Here is a 26530-nt window from a genome sequence, read left to right as displayed (position 1 = left end):
GACAACACTTGCGCTGTGACATGCAAGTTTTCATACATTTCCTTCTTCCAATGAGCACAGCCAAGAAAGAGAAAACTCTGACATGCAAATACCAGAGTTAGTAGGAAAATTACTACTGTAAGAATTGCAAAATTATTGCACCATAAAAGTCCCTGAAAATTTCCCCACCCTCAAGGAAAATTCATCAAAACTTCCCATATAGGTATGTCCATTTTGTTCAGTCCCTTATTATAGATAAAGTCATATGCTGAATGCAAATAAGAGTCATCTATATAATATACCAAGCCCATTTCCATCCTCAAGTCTTTATCAGCAGCTATTAATAGAACTACACAGATCTTGAAAACATCCCAAATCTTAAATAATGCTAGAAGCTCCTCGGAACATTGGGGCAGCTGTTGTTCGTTCAGTCAGATTGTTAATCTTCATTTTCACGACGCTGTTTATCGCCATATGTTAACGTTTTTCTATTTTGCTATGGTAAAAGTCTTAGCTCACGACAATAAAGCCATTGCATATAAATGGAACCAATGACTAGGTTGAGTAGATAGGTACACATGTGCCCTGCTGTGCAGCCTGCGGAAACTAATACAGTGGTGCCTCGCAAGACGAAATTAATCCGTTCCGTGAGGCTCTTCGTACAGCGGTTTTTTCGTCTTGCGAAGCAAGCCCATTGACAACTTAGCGGATTAGCGCTATTAGTGGTTTAGCGGCTTTTAGCGGATCAGCTGATAAGCGGCTTAGCGGCTTAGGAAAAGGGGAAAAAAAGGGGAAAACACCCGCAGGAACTTGCAAGACGTTTCGTCTTGCGAAGCAAGCCCATAGGGAAATTCGTTTTGCGAAGCGCCTCCAAAACGGAAAACCCTTTCGTCTAGTGGGTTTTCCGTCTTGCGAGGCGTTCGTCTTGCGGGGCACCACTGTACAAAGTTAGAGGAATTGTGAGCTCTGCCAGTGAGCAAGTGTGTCTGCATGTTGTTCATGCCCTAAACCCTTGCTCATCTTAACATGGTTGACGAAGGGCTAACCTGACCCCAAACACCCACCCACCCCACTCACACATGAAAACAAAGATCACCACCGCCAATCACAAATGAACAACCACACCCTGGGCCAACCTCTCTCACCACCAAAGGAACACGAGTGAATAGCAAAGAACCTGTACAAGCGACGCTGACACAAAACCCCACATATAATATATATATATATATATATAAAATATAATAGAAACATCGCCACCCGACCCCCCCCCACTCACCGACCCCCCACCTCTTTCCCCCTTTTCTTCCTAATGTCTCAGCAAATGAAAATGATCTGTAAAAAATGTTACTTGGAAAAAAGAGAGAGAGAGAGAGAGAGAGAGAGATTGCACATACTTTAGTAAACCAAGAAAATCTTTAATAAAGATACTTTTAAAAAAAATTAAACCAGCCAACACATTAGTCACTTAGGCAGGAGTTAGCAACAGTTAAAATGAGGCCAAAGGGTGATGCATTTGTGTGTATTTAAATGGCCATGATATAATTCCATGCTTGACTTCTCTTTTCTACTGAATGCCTATATCTCCGTAATTTTAGCTGTATCCAGTAAGTTATGCATAATAAAAAAGGCTTTAAGAAGCAAAAAACAAAAAAAACAAAAACAAAAAAAGCCATGGTTGACTGAGACAAACCAGCTTTGTAAACTATGGTTTGAGGTTTATAGTTATAGTTAAGGTTAACCATGGCTCTTGTTATTTTGTGTTGTACAGTGTGATGGTAGAACGAGACTGTGCTTGCAGATAGATTTCCTGAATTCTTGTTGGGTAGACATCACAGAAACCTAGTGCAGATCCTTGTGCTTGAAGATCTGTATAGAAGATCTGTAAATAAAATCTGTAGTCGAAGCTGGGCAGTTCAGCTGGGCAGTTCAGAAACTACTTTTGTTTCAAACTCTACTTTTTAATCTTGAGATACACCATTTCCAATACAGTGGTACTTCTGGTTACAAACTTAATTTGTTCCAGAGGTCCATTCGTAACCTGAAACCGTTCTTAACTTGAGGTACTACTTCCGGGTTAGCGGAGTCTGCAACTTGAGGTGTTTGCAACTCTAGGTGTTTGTAACCCGAGGTACCATTGTATTCAAGTTGCAAAAGATGTCTGAGGATGGAAACTGAGGCAGACTGTGCAACACATGCTTGCCTCTGTGAGGGGAGTTTTAAAGAATTTTGATGTCTGAACAGGAACTCACCTGCCAGGTAAGATACCTGGGGCAACGCATCCCATTATTGCTCCCGACACCCCAGGCTCCATCCTAATTGTGTGGACTGTTCTGCTGGTGTTCAAGCTCTTGGCATCTGTTTGTCTCGGGAGACAATGGAGGTGTGGACATTTGAAGGTGAAGTCAACAGTGCCTGCTGTGGCTATAGAGGCTGATAGGGGAGAGACATGTTTTGTTGCAGCTGGGGCAAGTGAAGGCATCTGGTTGGGCTGCTGCATTTGCTATCTCTTACTGCTATGGATGTATGAACTGACTGTTTCTGCATATGCAGATAAAAACACCCTCCAGACTTTCCCTGCTCATCCAAGTAGGTCAGAGGAAAAGTAGTTGGGGGGCTGGTACACGTGGGACCTTGAGGGCAGGGGGCATTGCCCTCTACCACCTGCATGGCTATAAACTTGTTGTTCAGACATTCTGCATCTTGAGCCTGATTTGAATTGCAGAGAGAAAGGGGCTCAGCTGGGGAAGCCATTTAGAAAATAAAAGCATACATTTTAAAGAGCACAGTTGGCCCTTGAATTAAGAATGTTTTTTATTCAAAATGGAGCGCTTGAGCCTTGAACTTCTGACCTTTTAAAAAGGAAAGCTACCTGCTATTTTTCCAAACGGCTTCCTAGCTCAATTGCCATTGTAATTGAGCAACATTCAGCCCTCTCAATCTATATGCAGCAGCAGGGGCTGTTTTTTAAAGGTCCACAATGTGCTAAGAAACCAGTTGTTTAAAAAAAATGGAATACATATTTTGAATATTCCAAAGCGTTCTCTTTTTTTGGCCAGTAGTGATGTGCATTGTTGCTTGGCTATGTAAGACTCAGGGACTGGATGGCAAACTGTTTTTCACTGAAGCCCCCCTGCTCACTTTAAGGGTTGTAATCTCAAAAAATAAAAACACAAATAAATCAAGGTGTTGCTGGAAATCAGGCATGTGGCTTTATTTTAATAAGGGATGAAATCTGAATTTTACTGAGCTGTTTTGGTTCACCCGCGGTTTGGACGCGGGTGGCGCTGTGGGTAAAAGCCTCAGCGCCTAGGGCTTGCCGATCGAAAGGTCGGCGGTTCGAATCCCCGCAGCAGGGTGCGCTCCCGTTGCTCGGTCCCAGCGCCTGCCAACCTAGCAGTTCGAAAGCACCTCCGGGTGCAAGTAGATAAATAGGGACCGCTTACCAGCGGGAAGGTAAACGGCGTTTCCGTGTGCGGCTCTGGCTCGCCAGAGCAGCGATGTCACGCTGGCCACGTGACCCGGAAGTGTCTCCGGACAGCGCTGGCCCCTGGCCTCTTGAGTGAGATGGGCGCACAACCCCAGAGTCTGTCAAGACTGGCCCGTACGGGCAGGGGTACCTTTACCTTTACCTTTGGTTCACCACTTGTTCTCTGGGTTGTATGAATCACTCCATTTATTAGTAGTGCTTAAGCATTTCCAGTTGGATATGTGTAGTCATGTACAGAAAGGTTACCATATTTTTTTCAATGAATCCTTTCAATGAATCCTTTTCAACTTAAGTAGGAATGATAGGATTTTGTCAGGGGACTGATTTGTAAATCCAGGACTGTCCCCGGGAAACGGGGACGTCTGGTAACCTTAATGTACCATGTTTGGTTCTCCCAGGAACATGCATACCTTACGGTCTGCAAACAACAACCCTCTGCAGATCCCGGGCCCCAGGGAAATTAGACTGGCCTCGACCAGAGCCAGGGCCTTTTTGGCTGTGGCCCCGACCTGGTGGAACGCTCTCCCACAAGAGACTAGGGCCCTGCGGGATTTGACATCTTTCCGCAGGGCCTGCAAGACGGAGCTGTTCTGCCTGGCCTTTGGTCAGGGGGCACTCTGACCTATTTTCCTTTGTATAAGAACAGGCCTCCCAGCCTCTTCCCAGATCCTTATATGATCAGTGAAAACAGTTGGTCCTGGCAAGTATTAACCGCTCTCAGTCTTAACCTCATAACTGCCATTTGTCCAGATTTTTCATTTATCTGAATTAATTTTAAGATGTATTTTAATTAATTGATGCCTGTTTTTATGTATACTGTGTTATTTGTATGATGTTAGCTGCTCTGAGCCTGGCTTCGGCTGGGGAGGGCAGAGTATAAATTTTAAAAAAATTATTATATGGGGGGTATTTTTAGACCTTTTTAAAGTATTTGCATTGCATGATTTTGGTGACTGGCAGTAGTTTTTAATCTATTAAAAAATCCGGGTCAAGTTGACTTAGACTTTACACATACTCTGTCCCAATGAGAACATCCAAGAATTCCCCTGTTCCCCCAAAGGATTATTGAAAATGGGCATTTTTTTTGTCCAGTATAGTGGCAGGGAACTGTTGAGCAATAGACAGTACATTAGGATTAGTAGGCAATTCTCAAAAAATGAAAGATCAGTGCGACTTTCTTCATGATCTGTTCTATCACATGTTTGTGTTCAGGAGCAAGGAATATTTATTGAAAGGAAAATATCTAAGATCTTTGGGGAATTCTGGTTGGTCGGTGAGCAGAGAGTTGAATGCAAAAAGTCATTAAGGCAGCAATCCTATATACACTTAGTCTGAGAGCAACTCTCGTTGAATTCAGTGGGACTTGCTTCTGAGTAGACATGTATAGGATCTGTGTTCACATCTTTTTCATGACTTTCCTTGCAAGAAGTTGCATTTGGCTGTGTGTTGGTAGTGTTCAGTAAATTGGAGTTGACTGTCCTTGGGGAAAGAATGGTGTGTTAAAGCAGGACATCCAGATAATGTTTAGCTACAGGTGCTTTACCTGGTTGGGAAGAAACCATGGAACATATTCCCAGAGGTAGATGGTGTAGTGAGCTTTGTGTCTGATAGCACCCCCCCCCCCACTGATGTTTGCTTGGCAACATGGATTCTCATTGTATATATTTTTTTTATAAAAATATTTTATTAAGTTTTAGGAATAGCAACAAACAGAAAAAAGAAAAAACACATACACAAAAATATAAAGTTACAAAATACAAAAAATACAAACATTTAACTTATAGAAAAAGAAAAAAGCAGAAAAAACACACTAAAAACAAAAAACAAAAATCCCTCTTTTTGATTTCTCATCTTTGATTCACTTATTTTCCTGACTTCCTCACATCTCCCTTTTTTGTATCCCTTTTAAAAATTAATTCAGCAAATTCCTATCCATCATGGATTCCCATTGTAAATTCTGAGCTTATCTCTCTTTTCTGGAGTAATCTGAGTCACAAAAAGCCAATAGAAAACTTCCAGTGAGTTACTAGAAATCTGGATGAACAGATTACAATAACTGAAAATGCATGACATGAAATTAACATAAAAACCAATTATTAGACTAATGTTGTGCATGAAATAAATCCTAAAATAATGATCAAGAACAAAATAATAACACCCAGATAACTAAGGAACGTAACTTTTAACTATTTAGATTATTGGTAGGTTTCATTTGTGGGTGTGCAAATATTATTCTAAACTTAGGCACCAGATAGGTTGGAGCATTCCTAAACTTTGTGGAAATGCAAATTGCTACTTGATGGACCTATTTGGGGGTGTCAGTTCATTTTGAATACCTGGAGTTGTGTACTTATTATCCTGGATAGATTTTACTTAAATTACACCCCCACACAAATGATAGCCAGTTAATGCACCCATCCTCCTTCTGTGGAAAGTGGTAACTCTAGGATGGCGTTAGGATCAAGACCAATTGGTTCCCACTCTGCTTATAAGTACATTGGCTGAAAGCTAAAGAACACATTCCTTGTTCGAAGCAGTTGAGCTCTTCTGGTGTAAAAATCAGTTTTGAAATGTGAGGGATGAACTTCAAAATTGATCACCTTTCCCCTCACAGCGCGACAAATTTTCCTCCAAAATTATAGCACTTGAAGGGTTTTTTTTCCTGAAAGGCTTCAAACCCCCTAGGAAGCTCTGAATTGCCTGCTTCAGTTGAAAACTTTATTTTGAAATGTTTCGTGCTGCGAGAGCCTTTGTGGAGCTGCATTAAGCAAACAGTGATTTCTCCTGAGCACAGCAGCAAAACACAGTTGTTTGCGGAGAAAGCTTAAAAAACGAAAACAAGGCTGATTAAGAGGCTCTTAAGAGTTTTCCAAAAGAGTGTGCTGCCTTTCAGAATGCTGGTCATGCGCCTTAACTCATTCCATTAGATTTCCTCCAACAACCACTATGTCATGTATGTGGACAATTAGACACCGCAATGATGAGGACACAAGGGGTTATAGAAACGTTTGGGTGGCGGATGAGGAGAATCCTCTGTAAGACCTTCATTTACAGTTACCAAAAAGATTAATGCTTTGGCTATGTTGAAATGTCTTCCGAAGGTGGAATTTCATTTGAAACAGAATACTAAATTGTATGCAAAGCAGCTGAGTTGACTAGGCTCCCCTTAAGTTTTGATCAATTGTATTCCGTGTATTCCACGCAGGTGGCGCTGTGGGTAAAAGCCTCAGCGCCTAGGGCTTGCCGATCGAAAGGTTGGCGGTTCGAATCCCTGCAGCGGGGTGCGCTCCCGTCGTTCGGTCCCAGCGCCTGCCAACCTAGCAGTTCGAAAGCACCCCTGGGTGCAAGTAGATAAATAGGGACCGCTTACTAGCGGGAAGGTAAACGGCGTTTCCATGTGCGGCTCTGGCTCTGGCCAGAGCAGCGATGTCACGCTGGCCACGTGACCCGGAAGTGTCTCCGGACAGCGCTGGCCCCTGGCCTCTTGAGTGAGATGGGCGCACCAACCCCAGAGTCTGGCAATACTGGCCCGTACGGGCAGGGGTACCTTTTTGTTGTTGTTTAGTCGTTTAGTCGTGTCCGACTCTTCGTGACCCCATGGACCAGAGAACGCCAGGCACCTCTGTCCTCCACTGCCTCCCGCAGTTTGGTCAAACTCATGCTGGTAACCTCGAAAACACTATCCAACCATCTCGTCCTCTGCCGTCCCCTTCTCCTTGTGCCCTCCATCTTTCCCAACATCAGGGTCTTCTCCAGGGAGTCTTCTCTTCTCATGAGGTGGCCAAAGTACTGGAGCCTCAGCTTCACAATCTGTCCTTCCAGTGAGCACTCAGGGTTGATTTCCTTCAGTATGGAGAGGTTTGATCTTCTTGCAGTCCATGGGACTCTCAAGCGTCTCCTCCAGCACCATAATTCAAAAGCATCAATTCTTCGGCGATCAGCCTTCTTTATGGTCCAGCTCTCACTTCCATACATCACTACTGGGAAAACCATAGCTTTAACTATACGAACCTTTGTTGGCAAGGTGATGTCTCTACTTCTCAAGATGCTGTCTAGGCCTGTCATTGCCCTTCTCCCAAGAAGCAGGCGTCTTTTAATTTCGTGGCTGCTGTCACCATCTGCAGTGATCATTGAGCCCAAGAAAGTAAAATCTCTCACTACCTCCATTTCTTCCCCTTCTATTTGCCAGGAGGTGATGGGACCAGTGGCCATGATCTTCGTTTTTTTGATGTTGAGCTTCAGACCATATTTTGCGCTCTCCTCTTTCACCCTCATTAAAAGGTTCTTTAATTCCTCCTCACTTTCTGCCATCAAGGTTGTGTCATCTGCATATCTGAGGTTGTTGATATTTCTTCCGGCAATCTTAATTCCGGCTAGGGATTCATCCAGCCCAGCCTTTGCATGATGAATTCTGCATATAAGTTAAATAAGCAGGGAGACAAAATACAGCCTTGTCGTACTCCTTTCCCAATTTTGAACCAATCAGTTGTTCCATATCCAGTTCTAACTGTAGCTTCTTGTCCCACATAGAGATTTCTCAGGAGACAGATGAGGTGATCTGGCACTCCCATTTCTTTAAGAACTTGCCATAGTTTGCCGTGGTCGACACAGTCAAAGGCTTTTGCATAGTCAATGAAGCAGAAGTAGATGTCTTTCTGGAACTCTCTAGCTTTCTCCATAATCCAGCGCATGTTTGCAATTTGGTCTCTGGTTCCTCTGCCTCTTCTAAATCCAGCTTGCACTTCTGGGAGTTCTCGGTCCACATACTGCTTGAGCCTTCCTTGTAGAATTTTAAGCATAACCTTGCTAGCGTGTGAAATGAGTGCAATTGTGCGGTAGTTGGAGCATTCTTTGGCACTGCCCTTCTTTGGGATTGGGATGTAGACTGATCTTCTCCAATCTTCTGGCCACTGCTGAGTTTTCCAAACTTGCTGGCATATTGAGTGTAGCACCTTAACAGCATCATCTTTTAAAATTTTAAATAGTTCAGCTGGAATACCATCACTTCCACTGGCCTTGTTATTTGCAGTGCTTTCTAAGGCCCATTTGACTTCACTTTCCAGGATGTCTGGCTCAAGGTCAGCAACCACACTACCTGGGGTATATGAGACATCCATTTCTTTCTGGTATAATTCCTCTGTGTATTCTTGCCACCTCTTCTTGATGTCTTCTGCTTCTGTTAGGTCCTTTGCACTTTTGTCCTTCATTATGGAAATCTTTGTACGAAATGTTCCTTTCATATCTCCAATTTTCTTGAACAGATCTCTGGTTCTTCCCATTCTATTGCTTTCCTCTGTTTCTTTGCATTGCTCGTTTAAGAAGGTCTTCTTGTCTCTCCTTGCTATTCTTTGGAAATCTGCATTCAATTTCCTGTATCTTTCACCAGCTCCCTCGCATTTTGCTTGCCTTCTCTCCCCCGCTATTTGTAAGGACTTGTTGGACAGCCACTTTGCTTTCTTGCATTTCCTTTTCATTGGGATGGTTTTCGTTGCTGCCTCCTGTATAATGTTACGAGCCTCCATGCATAGTTCTTCAGGCATTCTGTCCACCAAATCTAAATCCTTAAACCTGTTCCTCACTTCCACTGTGTATTCATAAGGGATTTGACTTAGATTGTATCTTACCGGCCCAGTGGTTTTTCCTACTTTCTTCAGTTTAAGCTTGAATTTTGCTATAAGAAGCTGATGATCTGAGCCACAGTCAGCTCCAGGTCTTGTTTTTGCTGACTGTATAGAGCTTCTCCATCTTTGGCTGCAGAGAATATAATCAATCTGATTTCGATGCTGCCCATCTGGTGATGTCCATGTGTAGAGTCGTCTCTTGTGTTGTTGGAAAAGCGTGTTTGTGATGACCAGCTTGTTCTCTTGACAGAACTCTATTAGCCTTTGCCCTGCTTCGTTTTGATCTCCAAGGCCAAACTTGCCAGTTGTTCCTTTTATCTCTTGACTCCCTACTTTAGCATTCCAATCCCCTATAATGAGAAGAACATCCTTCTTTGGTGTCACTTCTATAAGGTCTTGTAAGTCTTCATAGAATTGGTCAATTTCAGTTTCTTCAGCACAAGTAGTTGGTGCATAAACTTGGATTACTGTGATGTTAAAAGGTCTGCCTTGGATTCGTATCGAGATCATTCTATCATTTTTGAGATTGCATCCCAGTACAGCTTTCGCCACTCTTTTGTTGACTATGAGGGCCACTCCATTTCTTTTACGGGTTTCTTGCCCACAGTAGTAGATATGATGGTCATCCGAACTGAATTCACCCATTCCTGTCCATTTTAGTTCACTGATGCCCAGGATGTCAATATTTATTCTTGCCATCTCATTTTTGACCACCTCCAACTTACCCAGGTTCATGGTTCTTACATTCCAGGTTCCTATGCAATATTTTTCTTTACAGCATTGGACTTTCCTTTCGCTTCCAGGCATATCCGCAACTGAGCGTCCTTTCGGCTTTGGTCCAGCCGCTTCATCAGCTCTGGATCTACTTGTACTTGCCCTCCGCTCTTCCCCAGTAGCATGTTGGACGCCTTCCGACCTGAGGGGCTCATCTTCCAGCGTCATATCTTTTATATGCCTGTTGTCTTTGTCCATGGAGTTTTCTTGGCAGGGATACTGGAGTGGCTTGCCGGTTCCTCCTCCAGGTGGATCACGTTTGGTCAAAACTCTCCACTATGACCTGTTCATCTTGGGTGCCCTGCTCGGCATAGCTCATAGCTTCTCTGAGTTCTTCAAGCCCCTTCGCCACGGCAAGGCAGTGATCCATGAAGGGGGGTACCTTTACCTTTACCTTATTCCATGTGTGAATTCAGTTTAGGAATGTCAAAAGTAGGTTCTAATTGTGGTTACTGTCTATATTGATTTTTTACATCTTGACTGTGATGTGATAAACTTACAAACCTCAGTTATTGGTGATGCTTTTCTTGCTTGGTGCATGGGGTATAACCATAGAACTTGCATGCACCATTGTCCTTTTCCTGGATCGTCGTCGTTTAGTCGTGTCTGACTCTTCGTGACCCCCTGGACCCCGCAGTTTGGTCAAACTCATGCTGGTAGCTTCGAGAATATTGTCCCACCATCTCGTCCTCTGTCGTCCCCTTCTCCTTGTGCCCTCCATCTTTCCCAACATCAGGGTCTTTTCCAGGGAGTCTTCTCTTCTCCTGATGTGGCCAAAGTACTGGAGCCTCAGCTTCAAGATCTGTCCTTCCAGTGAGCACTCAGGGCTGATTTCCTTAAGAATGGATCGGTTTGATCTTCTTGCAGTCCATGGGACTCTCAAGAGTCTCCTCCAGCACCATAATTCAAAAGCATCAGTTCTTTGGCGATCAGCCTTCTTTATGGTCCAGCTTTCATTTCCATACATCACTACTGGGAAAACCATAGCTTGAACTATACGGACCTTTGTTGGCAAGGTGATGTCTCTACCTTTTAAGATGCTGTCTAGGTTTGTCATTGCTTTTCTCCCAAGAAGCAGGCGTCTTTTAATTTCGTGGCTGCTGTCACCATCTGCAGTGATCATGGAGCCCAAGAAAGTAAAATCTTTTCCTAGATAGGAACCAGTAATGAGCATCACCGTGTTTTTAGGATCTGAAAGCTGATGTTCTGAAAAGAGGAACTGCGCAGATGGGAACACGTGGTATAGAAAGGCCTTCCCCCAATACCGGGATTAGAGCATCTTCCTTAAAAGCAAACGTAAATGCAATTGCAACTTGCCTGTTTAGGAAAAAACATTAAGGGTGAACATAATAAAGTGCATGGGATTATGGTGGTTGTTATTAAGAGTTAATGGGGGGAAAACCCCTCCCCCAATTCATATTATTAGAACTCACAGTTGCTGAACAAACTTTTAAAAGGATGAGGCAAATTTATGAAATATCTAGGTCTTCTGGAAGCTGTTAGCTAGGATAGTTAATGAAACTCCAGGTTGGTGCCCAGTAAATGGCTGTCATCTTCATAACCTGATAGTGAATTTTCCAGAGATGTCTGAGTGGCCTGTTTCGAAACCAGAATGCAAGGCCAGGCGGATATATAGTTTTCACATTTTTGTATATATTACATTAACCATTTCACACATCCAAAAAAATAAAACGTTCCTTAGAACCATCGGACTTCCCTCCCTCCCTCCCTCCCTCCCTCCCTCCCTCCCTCCCTCCCTCCCTGGGTCCCTTCTATAATGCAAAGTTATCTGCATCCCTTTAAATTATCCAGTTACTGGTAATAATTTTTTCCATTTTAAGTAACCCATATGATAAGAATTTCACATTACAAGCATCTTCACATTCCTGCCAGTGATTTTAGATGTTTACAGTGGTCCTTTAAGTAATGTAAAAAATTATTCCAGTCTTTTTCAAATACCTGATCTTCCTGGTTTAAGATCTTCCCTGTCAATTTCTTCGTCTCTGCATAGTTCACCAGTTTCGTCTGCCATTCATCTTTCGATGGTACTTTTTGTTTCAAATTCTGGGCTAGCATTACTCTCGCTGCTGTTGTTGCATACATAAACGACTATTTGATGATGGGAAGTTTTGCTTCTGCACATGACTCTGGCAAACTGTTCTAAGCTGAAGCATTCCTTCCTCACCCTAGAATGTTCAGTTCACATTGAGTTCATGAAACATTGTACTCTGACCTGTTCTTAATGCATGGTTGACCACATCTACAGAATGCGATAGTTATGTTCTTTTAAGCCTTGCTATATCAATCACTAGTAATAGTTTAAGTCTTGCTATATCAATCACTAGTAATAGTTTAATAAGGAGGTTTTCTTGCCTGTCCAATTCTGTGTTCCCTTTCCCAACCTTTAATCTATTGATGATTAATGCTTATATACAACCTTTGCATTGTATTTGTGTTAACCAATCAGCAACAAGCACATATGTGGCAATGCTGTAATATTCAATAAAAGGGACTCCCCGAGACATGCTCGAGAGATGCCTCCCATATGACACTTATCATTCGTCTGTCGTTTATTTCAACCCAACAATTTATGTATGCAACAACAGCAGCAAGAGTATTGCTAGCCCAGAATCTTCTCTAGGTATCTCTTCACCTACTACACCTAACAGAAAGGCCTCTGGTTTTAGTACAAATGTATTTCTAAACATTTTCCTTAAATCATTATAAATCATCTCCAAGAAAGCCTTTACTTTATTGCAAGACCACTGCATATGGTAAAAAGTACGTTCTTTCTCCTTGCATTTCCAACAGAGTTTTGAACTTACTTTATGCATCTTTGCAATTTTACTCGGTGTAAGGTACCGACAGTACATCATTTTCATATAATTTTCTTTCAGCAAACAACATGCAGTAAATTTAATTTCTTCTCTCCATAACTTCTCCCAAGATTTCATTTGAATATTATACCCCAAATCCCTAGCCCAATGTATCATTAGAGCTTTAGCTTCTTCATCCTTTGTATGTCATTCTAACAGTAATTTATTCATTTTCAATAATACTTTCACATTATTGTCCAACAGGTCTATTTCAAACCTTGATCTTAGTGTATAAAAACCATTTCTTTTATCTATCTTAAAAATATCATTTACCTGGTGGTATTGTAACCAATTCGTCATAAATTCTTTTACATCTTCAATTTTTTTCAATTAACTGGTCTTCTGCCTCAATTAACAAATCCCTATAGGTGGCCCAATTCCCTTTCATATTTAACTTTTTCACTGATATCGCTTCCAAGAGTGAGAGCCACCAAGGTGTTTTTCATTCCAATAATTGTTTTATATCTATCCCATACCTTGTGTATTGACTTTCGCATTATGTGATTCAGGAATCCTTTATGTGCTTTTACTTTATCATACCATAAATATGCATGCTAACCCAAATCTATTCCAGGTCTAGTAAATCAGTATTTTTCAACAATATCCAAATATTTTTAATCTGAGCCAGCATGTGAACTGCCGTGCTAGATGATCTGGCAGAGTTACTTTTGCATTAGGAGAGCATTATAATGGTCATTGCAGCATCCTTGCAAATTTATTTATTTAATAAACTTTATATATTGCTTGATTTACAATAGCAGATTACAAAAGATAAAACACTACAATCAAGAAAAATTCACAACCCTACTTTAAAGCATACATAAGTTAAAATATTAAAACGGATTGAAATTTCCTCAACTTTCTAAGCATCAGGGTAGGGTCGTCTAGAGAGGAATGTTTTTAGCAGGCACAGTGAATGAAGGTACCTGCTTGGTCTCAAAAGGCAGGGAGTTCCAACTGTATGCGCTGCCTCACTAAGTGATCCATGTCCTTACAAATGTGGAGCGGGTATTGTGTGGGTAGCTTGTTGTATTCGGTAGCTTTCTGTTATTAGGATTTTATAGTGCAACCATTGCTCAAAGGCTATGCACATGTGAGCAGAAAACATTCTGTGGGCTGTAGTGCCATTAAATTATGAGCAAAACCGCAATTCTGATGGAGAGCTCTGGAATGGCAACATAACTAGGTTCTGAATAGGCAGGACCTTACAGACCAGATTCCGCAGTCTGAATTATACCTAGACATTAGAGCCAAAGGAGATTGCAAATCATAGGGGCACGTCGATGCTGAGGATGTTACTATGGCAATAGCTTGGAAGCTTATATCAGGTACCGACTGCTATTTTCTCTTGTGTTATGTATTATGATGTAGTTAAACCAGATAAGGGTGAATAAGATGTTGCAACAGTCATGGAGAACTCCTGGTGTTGCTGGGTGGTGTCCCCTTGCCTCTGACCCTGGGCAATGCTGCCTGCGGCTGGTGGGAGGGCTATAGCTCGCCCACCCTGTTGCAGCATATGGTTTCACTCTCAGTTGGTTTAAGGTTGGGCTCATTGTGCTCAGTAGGGACGCAGGTGGCGCTGTGGGTTAAAGCCTCAGCGCCTAGGACTTGCCGATCGAAAGGTCGGCGGTTCGAATCCCTGCGGCGGGGTGCGCTCCCGCTGCTCGGTCCCAGCGCCTGCCAACCTAGCAGTTCGAAAGCACCTCCGGGTGCAAGTAGATAAATAGGGACCGCTTACCAGCGGGAAGGTAAACAGCGTTTCCGTGTGCGGCTCTGGCTCGCCAGATGCAGCTTTGTCACGCTGGCCACGTGACCCGGAAGTGTCTCCGGACAGCGCTGGCCCCTGGCCTCTTGAGTGAGATGGGCGCACAACCCCAGAGTCTGTCAAGACTGGCCCGTACGGGCAGGGGTACCTTTACCTTTACCTTTACATTGTGCTCAAATCTGAGGTGATAACAGCTGAACATTTGCCAGATTAAAGAATGCCGCAAGGAAGCTTCTCTGCATATCTGCAGTGTGAATTCACTGTGCTGGCTTTAATGTATTATCCAGCAGACAGAATTTACAACTCCTTTAGAGTTGGCTGCTCATCCATGCTATTTAAACGCAAAAATAACTCTCTTGGGGGAATTAATTTAGTATGTATTATCTTTCTAAAATTGTTAATCAGACTTGCTCTCAGAAGGCCTTTTCTGTTAAATTTGCTGCTTCAGGTTTTTTAAGCCTAGGCCATTAGACTTGAATACAAGCGGTGTGTGTGTGTGTGTGTGTAACAATTGTGCTTAGCAACATGTGGCTATGCAACACCACCCCACCACCCTTTATAATGTCCCCTTTGTGCTCACTTTGTAGGAAGTAATGTTGTTGTTTTTTTCTAATACTGGAAGTTGAATTTGTTTTTTTCTTATGCTTTATAAGTGAATCTTTGAATGGGGTGTATTAAGAGTCTGTTGCAACTGATCGTTAGAGATCACTGATGTTCTTAAATACTTTAACTACAAGAAATGGTGAAACATCCATTTAGTGTTTCATGAAACATGAAACGAGAATTTCAAGCCTCTGGTTTTCTTGTTCCAAAAGTAACTTGTGTCTGTAGTATCAAAAGAGCAGTGAGGCTGCTATTACTATCTGCACTTACTTGGAATTAAGTGAACAAAGTGAGACTTATTGCTGAGTAAACATACATAGGATTAAGCTGTAATTGTTTCTAAAGCCTAATGAATCTCATGAATAAAACTGGTTTTGTGACCCACATGCTGGATTGAAAGTCAGGAAGTGTCGCAAGTTTTGAAACATTCCCCCAGATGTTTATGCACAAATAGGCTTATTAGATTCACATACATGCACCTTTTTAAAAAAGCTGGGTTAGAAGATTATTCTTTTTATTAACATTTACTACTTTTAAGCAGAGGGACGTGGGTGGCGCTGTGGTCTAAACCACAGAGCCTAGGGCTTGCCAATCAGAAGGTTGGCAGTTCGAATCCCTGCAACGGGGTGAGCTCCCATTGTTCGGCCCCAGCTCCTGCCCACCTAGCAGTTTGAAAGCACGTCAAAGTGCAAGTAGATAAATAGGTACCACTCTGGTGGAAGGTAAATGGCGTTTCCGTGCGTTGGTGTGGTTTGCCAGAAGCAGCTTAGTCATGCTGGCCATATGACCCGGAAGCTGTCTGTGGACAAACGCTGGCTCCCTCGGCCAGGAAAGCAAGATGAGCACTGCAGCCCTAGAGCTGTCCGTGACTAGACCTAACGGTCAGGGGTACCTTTACCTTTACCTTTTACTTTTAAGCAATTTTCCTGCTTTGCATCCCTTTTCTTGAGCAGCAAGAATTTCAATTTTTTCCAGTCTCTGTGTCCTCAGAGAAGGGTGTTTTAATATCCCTGGTGGATTTTGCAGTTGTTACTCACCCTTTGAGATGGAGTGAGCTATAAATGTGAATAAAGACTCAAAGTGAAAGGGGCGATATGGAGGAAGTGGCAGACCATTTCACAAGACTAGGCCCACTTGTAAAAAACCCAGTGTGCTAAAAGTCAGTGTGACTGCTAGTCATGATTGCTGCGTCCTTCTTCCACGATGAGAGGCAACATCCCTCAGAGTATTGCCAGGGGGTGGCTATTGTAATGCCCTGCTTGTGAGCTTCCCATAGATATCTGTTTGCCCACTGTAAGAGCTGAATGCTTCCCTGATCCACCAGGGCTGCTCTTACCTTCTTTAAAAGCAGTTGTCTGTGTTTCAGTTAAGTGTGTTAAGTGTTTCAGTTACTGTATTTTTCGCTCTATAAGACGCACCAGACCACATGACGCACCTAGTGAAAGCAGCAATTCCTCTTGCTGTTCTGGCTTCTGGGATAGCTGTGCAGCCTGCATTCGCTCCATAAGACGCACACACATTTCCCCTTACTTTTTAGGAGGGAAAAAGTGAGTCTTATAGAGCAAAAAATATGGTAAGTGTGTTAAGTGTTTCAGACCCAGAACCCACTTTTGTCCAGTGTTAGAAAAACATATATAAACTAGGCACCAAATGGCTCCTTAAACCAAGTTTGTTGTCTCCAAAGCGGAATGCCTAGTTGCCATTTTGGGCAAACTTCTCTAAAGTCTTATTTTTCAAACGATGGGCTGACTGTGATTGATTCTCAATTAAACATCTGGTTAGTTCACATGACGACCTTGATCTGGGTGAAGAGATTTGAGAACTTAAAGAAGAAAAGTCACTTGATCCAGGGACAGTCCACATACAGGTATATATTGGCCTATTCTGACCTCTTTTTCTTAATGGTGGCTGCTCCTGCTCAGGCTGCACAGAAAAAGCAATTTGATTCCAGAAATTCATTCTGATTGTACAGATAAAATAGGATTTTCCAGGATGGGGTATTAGTGTACGAAAACAGTCCTGATCCAATGATCCCCAGATGATGATGTCAGGAGCCATCTTGGCGCCCAGGCATCTTCACTTGGTCACAAGTGGTCAAAGGCCAGGTGCAAAATGCGCCTGGCGCCTGGCTAATTTCGAACAGTGCTTTTGTCCAAGCATATGTTTTGGTATCCAATTCTTAGTGTTTTCCCCCCTCACCATATGTCTTCCATGGTGATAGTACTGTCTGGCTGTAATCAAGTAATTGGTCACATTTTAACTCAGCTGCGGGTGCCTATTCAGACAAATCTGACAACTTGTCTACTACAGGTGGTCTTGGGATTTATAGTTAAAGATGTTTTTGATGGAACCCTGATCCCAGTCCTTGCATACTAACATATGGGCAGCTAACAGAGGAAATATCTCAAAATAGCCTTGGGTCATGTGTATCCTTGGCAACACATCCACTCAGAGGCAAACTACACACTCCTTGCATGCACACTGTAAACTTTTATTTACAGACAGAAGAATATTATAACAAAAACAAAATTCGGGGAAGTATACAGGTATACTGCCCCTCCAGCTCAAAACCTGACACTCTAAAAAATTATATATTTACACCGCTTGACTTTAACAGCTCAGGTATTGAATTAAATCTCCCAGAGCCTTGTAGGCAAATTGAGAACTAATGCCTTTCCTATTAATGACTTGCACCAGGGATGTTCCCAACCCTTTCAGCTTATGAGTTAATTACTGCAGCGCAGCAGGATATCCCGGCCCTCACAAAAAGCTGCAGTGTGCTTGATATTACCGTACTTTTCTGAAGGAATACACAATGTACTGACTATCATTAAGTCTCAGAGCTTGTACTTTAATGGTGTAATTTATTTTGGTTTTAAAAACTGCTCCTGGCATCTACATTTCTAATTTTTGCCAAACTTTGGGATGATGTGTAATGCATTCTTCTGCAGTTGCGTAAGCCTCATCTAAAATCACAAATGCTGCATATCTTGGTTAGCTGTCAGAATGACACATGTTTAATATGTCAGACTTTTTACCTTCTCCAACCTTTTAAAATTTAAACTAAGCAGAACTGTGGCTATTGCTTTCGAAAATGAGAGCATGTTTACCAAAAGGGGGGGAAGACACCTAAATTCTTAGCTCTGTAAAGACCCCCATGCTGATGTAATTGTCTTTATGCCTAGCTGAGGAGGAGTGTATGTTGCTCAGACACATGCCTCCTTTTTTTTACTCTGATTCCCGCAGAGGAAGCCAGCAGGGTGTGAACACAATTCTATTCTCGTCTGTATTCATAAGAGAAATGTGGAGGAGAGTGAGAGACGGGGATGTGGATGGTAACTCTTTATATCATCCCTACCCCTCCACACTCATGATGGTATCGGTAAATCAAAACTTTATTAGCAAAGCCAACAGGCCACAGCTATACAAAAATTAAAAATAGAAATAAGGATAAAAGGGAGAAAAGAACAAGCAAAAGGAGGTCCGTCAGATGAACAAGTCTGTCACTCAGATGGTGGCCCTCAATTTCATAGCTCTTTCGATGTACCTCGCGACCTTCTCTGTTGTCTGACTATCCGTATCAGATAAGAGGAAATACAGTGTGATGTCTGGTGAACGGCCGGGGTTGGAGAGAATGAGTGGAGTAATAATCTCATTCCTTAGGTCTTTGTAAAGGGGGCAGGATAGGAAGACGTGGGACACTGTTTCCGTGTTACCATCTCCACATGGGCAGAGTCGTTTTTCAAATGGAGTCTTTTGGTAGCGACCTTCGAGTACGGCAGAAGGGAGAACATCCCATCTAGCCAATGTAAAGGCACGTCTGTATTTTGGGATGGTTAATTTAAACAAATATGAAGCTGGAGAGTCAAAATGAGAAGGGGGAAAGTAGGTATACCATGGGCACAGTTTCTTTAAGATAGTCAGGTTGTTTTGCCGTTCAATGTCTTTCAGGCGCTGGCCTATTAGACTCTTTGCTTTAATGAGGCCCATTGATAGTAGGGACTGTGAATGCAGACCACATGTAAGAAGTTTTTGATGCACAGTTTTGAACCACTTGCTTTTGTGGGGGTTTTCTTCCTTCCTTTTCACCATAAAGAATCCATACTCATGATGGTATGGATTCTTTATGGTGAAAAGGAAGGAAGAAAATATGGCTGTTGTGTGAATATTAGAACTCAAACAAGTTGATTTAAAAGACTCAGTTTTAGTTTATATAAAACAAAAAATGGAGGGGGTGGGAGCAGACAGAAGCTTTGTCCCACATTTTAGACTTGAAAGTGAAATAATGGTGTATTTCACATCATTGCCCCCATCCTAAACATATTTTCTCTGAAGTAAGTTCTGTTGATTTTGACAGCATTAACTTGCAAGTAAGCATGCTTAGTTAGGACTGCAGCCTTATTTTCATTTCCAGTTTATGATTTGGTAACATCTTGCATGTGTAGAGTGCTTTTCCTTTGAGCAATGACAGTGGGGACAAGGAGGAGGAAAGGAGTGGGTAGGGGGAGTGAGTTACTTGTTAGGGAGAGTACCGGTAGCTTCCTTAGTCTTGTTGTGGTCCCACTGATCCAAGGCGCCAGAGAGGCTGGTCATGTCAGCACCATGGAGAGCTCCCAATGAGTCACTTTGTCCAACAAGAGTAGGATGTGAACTAAGATCCCAACCTCCAGTCCACCTCTCCCTCGCCCCCACAAAAATGTGGAGAATTGGTGTCTCTTAAAGAGCCATCCTACGGCCTTTTGCTCCATCGCATCTGACCTGATGCACTTTACACTGTTGGACTGGAGAGGCCGTGTGAAAGGTGTTTGGATCCTCAGGTTCAGGAGAAGGTGCCTTTGTGCAGACCCTGGTGCTGTGAGCTCTGGTTCAGTGGGCTCCCACTCTCTTGTATCAGACTTGGAGATAAGACTTGTAGTCTGGTTCCTTAGATGGTAACACTACCACCTCTGATTCACTGCCCTGGTGTTCATTGCTGGACTCTGGAATCATGACACTCCTCCTTTGGAGTTCATGAGTTCATAGTGCTTTGGCATGTGTGACCAAGCACGTATATTGTGTTATATGAACATGGTGGATTACAAAGCCTTTGATGGAGACAGGCAGGTAGTGGTCGACCTATCAGGTCTGGTAAGTAGGGCTGGCTTGTATGACCAAGACTAAGGCTCTGGAAAAATGATTCTATGTATGATTTTATTGGTGCCCCTCCCTTTGTGCCCCACAATCTTCAAAGTCTGGAGCCTCTGGTAGTTGTGCTTGGTTCATTATTTCCCAAGCTATATTTCAGTTACTCCTTGGCCTTTATGCCATTACAGTGAGAAAGTCCTAGCATCTCATAAACTGATATCTGAACTGAAGTTCATGATTCATACTTTTAAATTACAAGTCCTACAGCAGGGACATCTAAATATCTTATTTTTCACACTCACTATTCTTTTCTTTCAAGCTTCCATCTTTATGACTAGAAACTTGTTTTTAATGGAATATTGCTCCAGTTCTAAGTGGAGCTTGTATGTTGTCCAGTTGGTTTGCATGGCAGTGTAACTATATGAAGCTATTTTAGATCATGAAGGCATAGGTCATTAAAGGATGAGTCCCATATATTCCAAATCAGAAGTGCTTTATATATATAATGAGTTGAATGTGTTTTTCTCTCCATGTGATGTTGCTGCATTGTCTAGCGCTGTTCTATTTTGCCTTCCTCCTGACATCCTGGTTGCTATAGTGCAATGATCTATTTGTGAACATACAAAGGATCATTGCCATAATTAAAGGGAAAATGTTTTCTGGCCATAACTTCATGGGTAATGCTTCTTGAACGGTAATGGACTAGAATATCTAACAGGTTATTTTGGTTCTCCAAAACTCTGGAATGCAATGCTCAATCTTTTTTTTTTAGCCTTTCCCTAGCAATATAGTTCAGATAATTTCTATGTTTTTTTTAAAAAAAAACCTATCTAGTGCATGGCTGCTGTTCACAGTACATTTTAGTGCTTCAGCCATCTTTTGAGCAGATTGTCTAGTTGCATGCTGTGCAATATAGTACTGAATAATTTCAAAGTTTTAGTGTGTGAATATGTGTAATCTGTAAGAAACATACACACCTTTTGTGTACCTGACAAATGATGCAAATAGATGTATTTGTGTTTGAATCTGTTTTAAGCAGTACACTTTCTTCTTTCTCTTCCTCCAGCTGTGAATGAAACAGAGACACTCTGCAGTATTTAGTGCTCAGTTTCACTAGCTTTGAAGAACAGTGACAACTAAAAATGCCGCCTCCCGCAGATATCGTGAAAGTGGCTATAGAATGGCCTGGTGCCTTCCCCAAGTTGACGGAAATTGATCAAGTAAGTGGCTGATTCTGTGTATTTCTACATATCCGTGAAATTTTACATAGGCAGTTTTTAATATTCATTTTGCCTTCCAGACAACCGTGTATATAAGATTATGGAACTACTTTTTGCCTAAACTGAACATTGCTGCATTTGGGGTGTCTTCTTTAGCCATTGGTTGAACTAAGTTGTAATTTTCTATAGATTGATGATTTATAAAATTTCATGAATTCTTCATAAAGGAAGGGTGGATTAGAATTTGTATGGATAATATAAAAAAATTCCTTCCAGTAGCACCTTAGAGACCAACTAAGGTTGTTATTGCTAGGAGCTTTATTAGTTGGTCTCTAAGGTGCTATTGGAAGGATTTTTTTTATTTCGTTTCGACTACGGCAGACCAACACGGCTATCTACTTGTAACTAGAACTATGGATAATATGTTGAAGTTAAAAGTATATCTTTCCTTGTTGGCTGTGTGACTTAAGACATCTAGTTGGCACTTAGCATAACGAATTTCAGAATGCCTTTTAATTGTTAAAGTGAAGTACTCTGAGGGGCTGGACTAGACTTGCCCTTCCAAGCCAGTTCTTGGGTTCTTCTGGACAGAAGGGTCTACAAAAGGCTTTCTAACGCATTTGCTCTTCTGTGTTTTCCTCAGCTCTGACTATCTGGCCAAACTTGGAGTGCAGTCTATGGCTCAGCCTTGATATGACTGCTAGATGCAGAGAAATCTGTCCAGTTCAAAACAGTGCTTCATTGTAGATTGTCGTTGTGCAACCTCACTTTTGCTGCAGTTGTAGCCCTTGGCAGCTACATATGTGTGGTGGAGATAGCTCTGTTCTACTTGCTGTTTCATGCAAGTAGAAATCCCCCACTGCAGCTCCTTACTGGCCTAGGGAGCTAACCTTAGAATGAGTGTGGTGACACTACTAAAATGATCCAGGTCTCTTTGCAAAGCCAGAATCCAGGGCCCTTCACTTCAGGCACAGCAAGAACAAACAGTCCAATTCCTGAAATCGCTGAAATTTCACACCAACAAAAAGTCGGAGCGCTTTATCTCATCTTTTCTCCAATCTCCCCACACCTTGCTGTTCTAGTATAGGTGAGACAGGAAAGCTGTTCATGCAGCCACTCCACATGAGCCTGGATTTGTTTGTCCTCCCTCCCTCCACCCCTGGCTTGCCTCTAGCAGATCATTTGAACTGTTTGTTGCGTGCAGTTTTTTTTGGTAGTGCAATTCAACTCACTTTAGGAAGCTTTGCAGTGGCATTTGTTACTGTCGTTTTTGCTTATGACAAATCATGAACTGTGCACAGGAAGCATTCTAGGCTTGAGAATAAAGTAGGCATGTGGAATTGGACTGTAACCTACAGTTTTCTGAACAAAATCAGAAGTAGCCTCTTCAATGTTTGGAACGTATATGGTTGGTTAAAGTTGCTATCTTGGCCACCGATTCCCAGAACACTTATCCGGGCACCCTAGTATATCCCAAGAGGAGCTGAAATGTGCTTTGAAAATTAACCCAGCATGCTGCAGACATCTGCCGCACTTTGCCCCATGCGGCAGGGAGGATATTTGTAGCATCGGTTTCCCCCTTTGCCTGCCAATATATGGATAATGATATTTACACACAGGAGGGAAAAAGGATTCGTTGGGATTTCTGATACAGCCTGCAGTATATCATGAATCTTAGAAGCGTTTCCATAGCCCAGAAAGTGTGATTCCCTTAATGAGCATTGACCAGCAAGCAAAGGGGAGGAGAGGATGCCAAAAGTTAATGTCATTATCTTCACATATTAGATAGTCACCTACACATTCTTATGGAAGTTGATTAAGAACATGATAAATATATGTACGTTTTGTTAGAAACCACAAAGTGTGCCTTCTGTTTTAATCCAACCTCCTCTGTCTCCTCCCCCAGCCCATGTCCTAGTTATCAAAAGTCTGGAAAACATACATCTGGGCGAAACTATGGAATTATACAAATGGAAATCTTTTGTGGCTTTGGAGCATAAACTCGCCATAGAATGTGATGGAGTTGCCTAGACAACACTATTCAGTGCAGCCCAAATAAGGATGTTGGAGTTCTTTTGAGCTCCTTTCGCCACACCAGGTCATTAATGCCAATGGAAATGGATGCAATGATGTCTTTAAGGTTATTGTATGGCAGCAGCCCTCCCCCACCCTCATTTTTTTAGCATTGTGTTGCTGCACTTAGAAAATTCCTCTTAATGCTCTTGTTCGTGCTGTTATTACTCGTAATGGTGCATCTCAGAACTAATTTACATTTATATTAATACAATTAAAAATCTGAATAAAAGGCATGTACTTATTAATCTCCCCTTCAAAAGCTGCTGCTGTTACCAGAAGCCTTCAGGAAGGGCAATGGTAGTTTTCTTACCACCCCTTTGAGACAAACTGTGCATTATAGGGACCCGTGTAGGACTTTTTGCGAAGCCCTTCCTTAAGCGTTGGCTTCCTGAGCCTAGTCACTGGTTCAAAAGACCTGCACTTGCTTGTATCAATTTGCTTTGAATGTGGAGAGTCCTGGAGAGTCATTCAGCTTGTTGTCCAAGCAATTCTCTTCTTAATGGTTTGGTGTGTACAGACATTTGCCTTTACAAATCTGGCTACTACTGTAGGCGCTGTAGTATTTATTTATTTATTTATTTATTTATTTATTTATTTATTTATACCCCGCCCTCCCCTCCCAGAGCTGGGCTCAGGGTGGCTAACACCAGTAAAATTACAGTAAAAAACATAGTAGGGCGAAAAAAGAAACCAAATTAAAATACAGGTTAAAATGCAATATAAAATGCAGCCTCATTTTAAAAGTAGCCCATAGATCAAAACCATAAGGGGAGGGAAACATAAGGGTCAGACTGAGTCCAAACCAAAGGCCAGGCGGAACAGCTCTGTCTTGCAGGCCCTGCGGAAAGATGTCACGTCTGTCTCCCTGAAGTTCTGGGCAGCTTATTACGAGGCAGCTGACTTGGAAAGCCAGGAGCTGAGTTTGTTGCTCTGGGGAGGACTGTTGTGGAATGAAGTGCCTGACTAAGTAATAATGGTGATTAGGATTGGCTCTTGAAGCTGAAACCTAGGCGTGGGGAATCCTTCAGATGTTGCAGAACTAGTAACTCCCATCAACCTAATCAAGCATGGCCAATGGCCAGTGGTGAATAGAGCTGCCAATCAGCAACATCTGGAAGGCCAGAGGTTCCACACACCAGCTGTAAATCAAGGAGCTGTATCTACACTAGCATTTAGCAGGAGTCTGTTGCGCAGTTTGGTGGCCCCTTTTCAAGTGCTCACTGCTCAGGCAAATTTGCAAATGTGGCAGAGTTCCATATAAAAGGTAAAGGCAAAGGGATCCCTGAACGTTAGGTCCAGTCGCGAACGACTCTGGGGTTGCAGTGCTCATCTCGCTTTATTGGCCGAGGGAGCCGGCGTACAGCTTCCGGGTCATGTGGCCAGCAGGACTAAGCCGCTTCTGGCAAACCAGAGCAGCGCACGGAAATATCGTTTACCTTCCCGCCGGAGTGGTACCTATTTATCTACTTGTACTTTTTTTATATATCTACTTGTACTTTGACATGCTTTCGGACTGCTAGGTGGGCAGGAGCAGGGACCGAGCTACGGGAGCTCACCCCGTCGCGGGGATTCGAACCGCCGACCTTCCGATCGGCAAGCCCTAGGCTCTGTGGTTTAGACCATAGCGCCACTCACATCCATGATAAGCTACACCCAATCCCTAAAAATTCCTAAAAGAAAACTTCCTTGGCTCAAGGCAGTTGCACCCAACATTATATCTGAATTTCTGGCAACTTTTTCTCTGTCCATATGGTCTTACAGGAGAGGATACATTTGTCAAAGAAACACTTTCTAGGTGTTTTGAACCATAGACAAAAGAATGCCTCCACTTCGTTAAAGCATGCATGCATACTTCAAACTTCCACACACCCATTATTCTCCACGTGTTTAGGGACATTTTTGGGGTAAAAATTGACAAGATAACTAGAGCTTTGTATGATTTTAATTAATTGCAAATTAACTTATTTACATTTTGGCAAGTAGAACATCTGTATTGCTTATACTTCAATCGTTACCTCCAGGAATATATTCATCCTACAGAAACAAACAGTGAGCAAAGTTTCAGAAATGTGTGTTTCAATAAATTCTTGAAAGTTTTCCCATGTTGAAGAACATGCTGAATTACGTCTCTAGTACCTCAAACGGCAGCTCAGAAAAAGTAATCGTCAGTTTCATGCTGTGCCTCTTACTAAATAAGGAGTTCATAAGTTTATTGCACATCAGAGGTATCAGAGTTGATAGCAAAAATGGTTGTATCCTGCCTAACCTAACCTAACCTAACCTAACCATGGCTATCATAGGAAGATTATGCTCCCTGGATGTTTTAGCATCGATGCATTTTTTATGCCCCTAAGTATGGTTTGGATTTAACTTACCCCAAGTTTCTGTGATATATTAGGCGAAGGTACGTGATCAGCATTGGATCAGAGCTCTGCATCTCATCAGTTCTAAAGCCGGTCTAAGACCTGCAATAACAAGTGTTCATAAACTCGCCTCTGAAGCATTTTAACTGGCTCTCAGTGGCGTTGCCAGATTGAAATCAAGATGTGGTTGGGGGAAAAATACTCAGTTTCACTTGTAAGAAAAACAAACAGTGAGTCTCCGTGTGTATTTCATATCAATTGAGATTTCATGCGCAATCTGCATAGGGGGAAAGGGTCGTTGGCAATCTGCCTCTTGAGTGTAGCTTTCAGGAAGCACATTCATTTATTAGCCCCTCCTTCCACCGGATTACTCCTCCACTCTCTGATCGGTGACTGCAAATCATCCAAGCTATTACATGCCCTTTATTTCTGAAGCCCTTGCTACTACCCCATGGCAACTTCATTGTAGGCCTTGCTTCAGATGGGGAAATCCCCCCCCCCAAGTTTAATCTCGCCCTAACCATAACAGTGGTGAATTCAGAAACAAAATAAGTGATTTGGTAGCACATCCTATCAAAGACCCTGATGTTGGGAAAGATGGAGGGCACAAGGAGAAGGGGACGACAGAGGATGAGATGGTTG

The 26530-nt window shown here is 42.4% G+C and overlaps 1 protein-coding gene across 4 annotated transcripts in view; it reads left to right on the top strand.

Moving 5' to 3' along the window:
* The window catches only part of ELMO1 (engulfment and cell motility 1), a 299706-nt gene that overhangs the window by 46136 nt on the left and 227040 nt on the right, over positions 1–26530 (top strand). For all 4 annotated transcript variants that reach the window (XM_083706317.1, XM_083706312.1, XM_083706315.1 and 1 more), the window contains exon 2: positions 21296–21449. In XM_083706317.1, coding sequence (XP_083562443.1) covers positions 21372–21449 — 78 coding nt within the window. In that variant the 5' untranslated portion in view covers positions 21296–21371. The remainder of the gene's footprint in view (positions 1–21295; positions 21450–26530) is intronic.

This window comes from Podarcis gaigeae (assembly GCF_964106915.1).
Source record: "Podarcis gaigeae genome assembly, chromosome: 12".
NCBI lineage: Eukaryota > Metazoa > Chordata > Lepidosauria > Squamata > Lacertidae > Podarcis > Podarcis gaigeae.
The sequence above is the reverse complement of the archived record's forward strand: the minus strand, read 5'-3'. Positions and strand labels throughout refer to the sequence as shown.